At 48.2% G+C, this 4,931-nt stretch overlaps 1 protein-coding gene across 2 annotated transcripts; it reads left to right on the plus strand.

The window, feature by feature from the left end:
* Positions 1-3,750: 3,750 nt before the first annotated feature.
* Positions 3,751-4,691, plus strand: LOC122626415. 2 transcript variants are annotated; one of them, XM_043806667.1, is made up of 3 exons: positions 3,751-3,940; positions 3,993-4,106; positions 4,162-4,691. In XM_043806667.1, the coding sequence occupies exons 1-3, from the start codon at positions 3,869-3,871 to the stop codon at positions 4,603-4,605; spliced, it is 630 nt and encodes a 209-aa protein (XP_043662602.1). In that variant the 5' UTR covers positions 3,751-3,868; the 3' UTR covers positions 4,606-4,691. The 2 variants fall into 2 exon arrangements, with proteins under 2 accessions (XP_043662602.1, XP_043662603.1); XM_043806668.1 differs by having other exon boundaries at positions 3,757-3,901.
* Positions 4,692-4,931: the final 240 nt, after the last annotated feature.

Here is a 4,931-nt window from a genome sequence, read left to right on the forward strand (position 1 = left end):
TTTGCAAGTAGAGCCCTAGTCCCTGGGGATTCTGAACTGTATCCTCTGCAGTTGTAGCTACTTTTCTTTTAACTTGTTCAATAATCTTTTTACGCCCATTTGAATTACACTCATATCCTCCCGTTTGATCCTTGTATGCAACATGACACCCACCTGATCACCTGCCACGCCATAAAAGCGAACCGTTCTCACAGCCATATCCCGACGTCTTGCACCTTATTTTGATGTGCAATCCTGGACAAATTTATTTATTTAGCACATTGTTTTTCGCATCGCTCCTTGGGGCATCAGTTGTTCAGGGGGGGCGAAAAAAGCGGAAAAGTCTGGCAAGGCAACATTAAGAACAATAACACTAACCACTGGTGGCAGACAACAAAGGGCAGGGAAGGGTACTGCTACTGGTACTGTTACTGGCGAAAAGGAGCAACTCTCGAAAGTATTTTGATTTGTGAAATGCTCGTAAGTATTGTCGTTTTTGGCGCTGGCGCTGGTAGCAATTTCTTAAATTTTTTATAGCGCATAACCTGTCTGGCGCACATGTGCACCCCCCTTCCCCTCCCCCTCCACTACACAGCCCCATCGCACCCACAAACGCAGTGGCTCAAACGCCGGAGGACGCAAAGTCGCAGGACGAAGACGTTGCGCGCTTGTTGGCAACGCTTATTGCATTATCCTCGGCTCGAGTCAGTCAGCCCAGGATATATGTCGGCCGATCTGGATGGTGGTGGTAGGTGGCAGGTTGGTGGGGCGGGAGCGGGGGCGGTGTTAGATATATCCGCGCCAACTGCCGCAGCTGATGCCACTTTTGGCTCGTGGCAGCCGCGAGCTGTTTGCCCGTTTGTTGTTATCCTGGTTATGGCTGCAGCCAAGGAGCAACTCATATTCCTGCGGGGAACAGCGAATACTCTGCAACCTCACGGGGATTTCCGCCAGACTAAAGACTTCTGGGAAATGTTAGTTGCTTCTTTGAGGGAAAAAGCACTGTAGCTACAAAACTAAATTTAAGTTTGCCTGTTTGAATTTCAAGCTTATTTTATAATCAGCATTAGAATCGGCATATGCCCAACGAGATATGAACAGAATTATGAAATTGGCACGACTTCAGCTGGGCTCCAAGTCCCCCCTTCCTCCCTCCAGAGCTCCACCCATCAATCCCCCACTTTCGCTATTCTCGCCAAATGCCTGGCGAGAAATGTTAATACCGAAAAAGCAAACCATTTGCCGCAATGAAAATCGCGTAAATTTCATACTGATTGTAAGTGTCGCCGTTTTCTTGACGCTGCCACGAAGGCAGCAGCTAGACGGGCAGTACACTGCGCAAAACTGAGCAGTGACAAGCATTTGTGGTAATTCCCCACCTAGAAGTACTGCAAAAGCCAACTTCAATCAATTGGCAACAAGTTGTATATTAGAAACCTCAATGGTGCAAGCTCAATTTAATAAACGCTTTGATATATTCAAGTGTGCTTTTCGCTGAGTGTAGAGAGGAGCTGCGAGATGTAGACGGAACTGCCATTGCCGTCTGTTTCCCCATCCTTCACAGTTACTTCCCGGTTCCCCCGACTTCCGGTTGGAACTCTGTGTTGGCTGTCGCCTGCAGATTGTCAGCATTGTCACAATTGCAATTTTTAGGATGGCAAGGGATCCGCTGATTTGGTTGCCATTTCACCATTTCACCATTTTACCATTTGAGCTCTTCAAACATTTTGCGGGCATTTACCATAAGGAGCCAGGCGACTCCCAATCCCTATTCCAATCCCAATAGCAATCCGAATCCGAATCCAAATCCGAATCCGAGCCAAGAACGTCATTCGATTGCGTTAATAGCCGAGAGTGGCGACCAATGCCAGCTGCAAATCGCGCAAATTGCAAAAGTTTCTCGCCACTTTCTGGTTTACTTCTTTGTTGTTTTTATGGCTTATGTGTGAGTTGATGCGGTTTATACACATGTAGTTGTCATCTTTTGTGCGAGGACTTTTTACGTGGTATTTGAGGTGTATGGGACACTTTCCAGAATGGCTTAAAAACAAAGAAATGTTTATTTTATGAATGCTAGTTTTATTGAATCCATAACTCCGGGAAATGCGGCTTCTCTACCATATCATACAAATTTTGTGTACCATCTAAGCAATTTAAAATAAAGGGTAACTAATAATAAAAGTTTGATTAGAAAATATATTTACACTGTTCTTATACTATATATGCATTTGAATCCAGAAAGCAGAGGAAAGCAGTTAACAAACATACCTTATGCAGCTTTAAGGACATTTCCAATGTCCTATTGATTTTGGCAACTGCTCACTTTGTATTCGATCATGTCGCCGGGGCAACTTGTATATTTGCCTGACTTTCAGTGCAACTATGATTAAAAAATAATTTCGCAAAAATATTGAATCACGTCGCGCACTTGGCAGCTCGGCAGCTTGGCAGTCAAAGAGAACGTTTGCTGGAAGACGGATGGCGCTTTTGATGGCCGAGAATCAAGTTTGTTTTTACGTGCCATGTAGCTTGGCCCGGGAACGTGGAGGACTTGGGCCTGGGGGATGTCAAAGGTCGGTCGCAGCTGCTGCAAATGGCTGGTGCTTTGGCGAAATGAGGGCTCCTCGGTATATCCCAGACCCCCAGTTCCAATACCAATCCTCCCCCACCACAAAACTCACTTTTGGCTATGAGAAATCGCTCGTCATTATCGACGCCTGCGAAAATCCGCCAGCTCAAACACACACTCACATGCGAAGTCGCCATAAATTATGCTGCTCCCAAACATATATACATTCCTTCTCTACATATATATATATATATATAGACATCTGGGGCCGTGAAAAATCGTGCCCCAGAAACTTTGACCCCAGCGCCAGGAACTCGCAACTTATTGAAAATCACTTAGCCACACATGTGACGCCCTCTAGTTCGTGAGCATGAAAATGAAGCAGGAAATTTCGGGGCTATAATTTATGTCTCGGGGCTTTGAAGTCGAGGTAGCAGGGTTAAGCCACCGAAAGCACCTATGAAAAGTTTGCAAAACGGCCAGCGAGGGCTGCTCCAAATATGCAAAGCCAAAGGATTGGCAAAATAAACCGAAAGGAGTGTCAAAAATCGGACAGCTGGACAGTTGGACAGCTGGACAGTTGGATATCCTTGGGGCTTCTTAATAGACATGACCAGCGGCTAAGACCACCGCCAGCATGTGACGACAAACTCATAATTTATGGCCACATCCCGGCCAGACGCCGAATGCTATCTCTTCCTGACCCACTCCCTCCCCAGCTCCAAGTCCAGCTCCTGCTCCAAGTCCAGCTCCTCCTCCAGCTCCTTGTCCCCCAGTAGAATGCGTTCAGGATCTCGGTTTCAGTTTCGCCCGGCATTGCGAGCCTGTCAGTGTCGTCTGTAATTGTTTTCCTAATGGAGGGGAGCCCTGGATCTGGAGAGCTGGACCCCAAAAACATGACCGCACTTAAGTTGTCAGCCCAGTTATGGGCGTGGACAAATTTATGGGGCCGAGTGAAACCAGATAATCGCCCCACCAGTGGAAGGCAGTGGCAGTTGGAACGGAAACAACTCCCGGCAGCTTTTGGGGAATTGAAATGCAACTGTGGGTACAGGAAATGCAACCTCGAGTTTATGTACTATGAGTATAGGAAAACTCCCAACACTGATGAGTGTGAATCAAATCAAAAGTGATGGGGTTTTCCATGAATTCAGCTTCGTGCACACTGTAAAGCTGTCAAACTTTCCAAAAACATTACTGCTGAAAGTCAGTTTATAAATCCTGCTCGAAGTAGACTTTGCAACTAAATTAGCTGGCTTGTTAATAAAAATTAGTTGTGTTTAAACTTGAAGGCTGATCGGTGCAGAAAGAGCCAAAATCATGTTCCTGGACGACTTTGGAAATCCCAAGGAGGTGACTCCCGAAACCCTGAGCACTTACACCTACGATCTGGTAATTTTCAAGCTACAATATTTGTGAATTAAACAAGAGCATTTGTTTACAGCACGGCACCAAGCTGCTGACATCGGCGGACTCCGAGATTTACCTGCCACCGAAGTGGCACGGCACGATCTACAGCACTGAGAAGCTGCTGGACACCTACAGGCGGCGCTTCAACGTAAGTGGCATTCCAGGCAGCTGAAGATCGATGACTGATCCATCTATTCCACCAGCCCGATCCCACGCTGCTGACCTTCCACGCCATGCAGCCCTATGAGCCCGAGTTCGTCTGCGTGCAGCGGGGCGTGGTGGAGCTGACGCTGCTGCCGGCTGGTCAGAGCCTGCACAGCGACAAGGACATCGTGGTGTTCCTGATCAAGCAGCCCGCCGAGGAGAAGAACTCGCTGGTCACCAAGGAGCTGAGCACGCTGCTGGACTTCTTTCCGCACAACCACCACTACCACTCCCGCATCCTCGACGAGGGCATCGACGTGGTCTACGTGGACGACAGGATCTACAACAATGTCCCGCCCACCAGCCACCAGTACCATCGCCTGTACAACTTGCTCCGCAACATCCAGCCCGGCGCCGTGCTGAGCCTCTCCGGCAGTCCTTTGCCCGATGTCCTGCGCAGTGCCTGCAGGAAGCCAGTGCACAAGGCCAAGGAGTCGCACTGAAACGCCGCCCCTTCCCCGGGATTTGTGTGCCTCCAGAAACATGGTCGTAGTTGGAGTCCGGTTTAATAAACTTTGTGACTGCAGAAGATTCGTCTGCCCGCCGATTGTTTGCATATCTGATGGCGACGCATTAGTCGCAGTTGGTTGGGCCAACTGTCTGCGCTCTCCTGTCTGCCGTCCTCCAATTGATTTGATTATGTCGCAGCTGGACTACGGAGAGGAGGTGGGAATGGGCATGGGAATCTGGAGGAGATTATCAGGAGCAGTTAGATTACTTGCAGGGGTACTTTGCTATTGGTTTTTCTATTCTTCATTACTTTCCTAGG

Source organism: Drosophila teissieri, chromosome 2L (assembly GCF_016746235.2).
Source record: "Drosophila teissieri strain GT53w chromosome 2L, Prin_Dtei_1.1, whole genome shotgun sequence".
Classification (NCBI taxonomy): domain Eukaryota; kingdom Metazoa; phylum Arthropoda; class Insecta; order Diptera; family Drosophilidae; genus Drosophila; species Drosophila teissieri.

Coding starts and splice junctions, on each gene's coding strand:
- LOC122626415 (XM_043806667.1), top strand. CDS start 3,869: ATGTTCCTGGACGACTTTGGAAATCCCAAGGAGGTGACTCCCGAAACC. Junction 3,941..3,992: donor GCACTTACACCTACGATCTG/GTAATTTTCAAG, acceptor ATTTGTTTACAG/CACGGCACCAAGCTGCTGAC. Junction 4,107..4,161: donor CCTACAGGCGGCGCTTCAAC/GTAAGTGGCATT, acceptor CTATTCCACCAG/CCCGATCCCACGCTGCTGAC.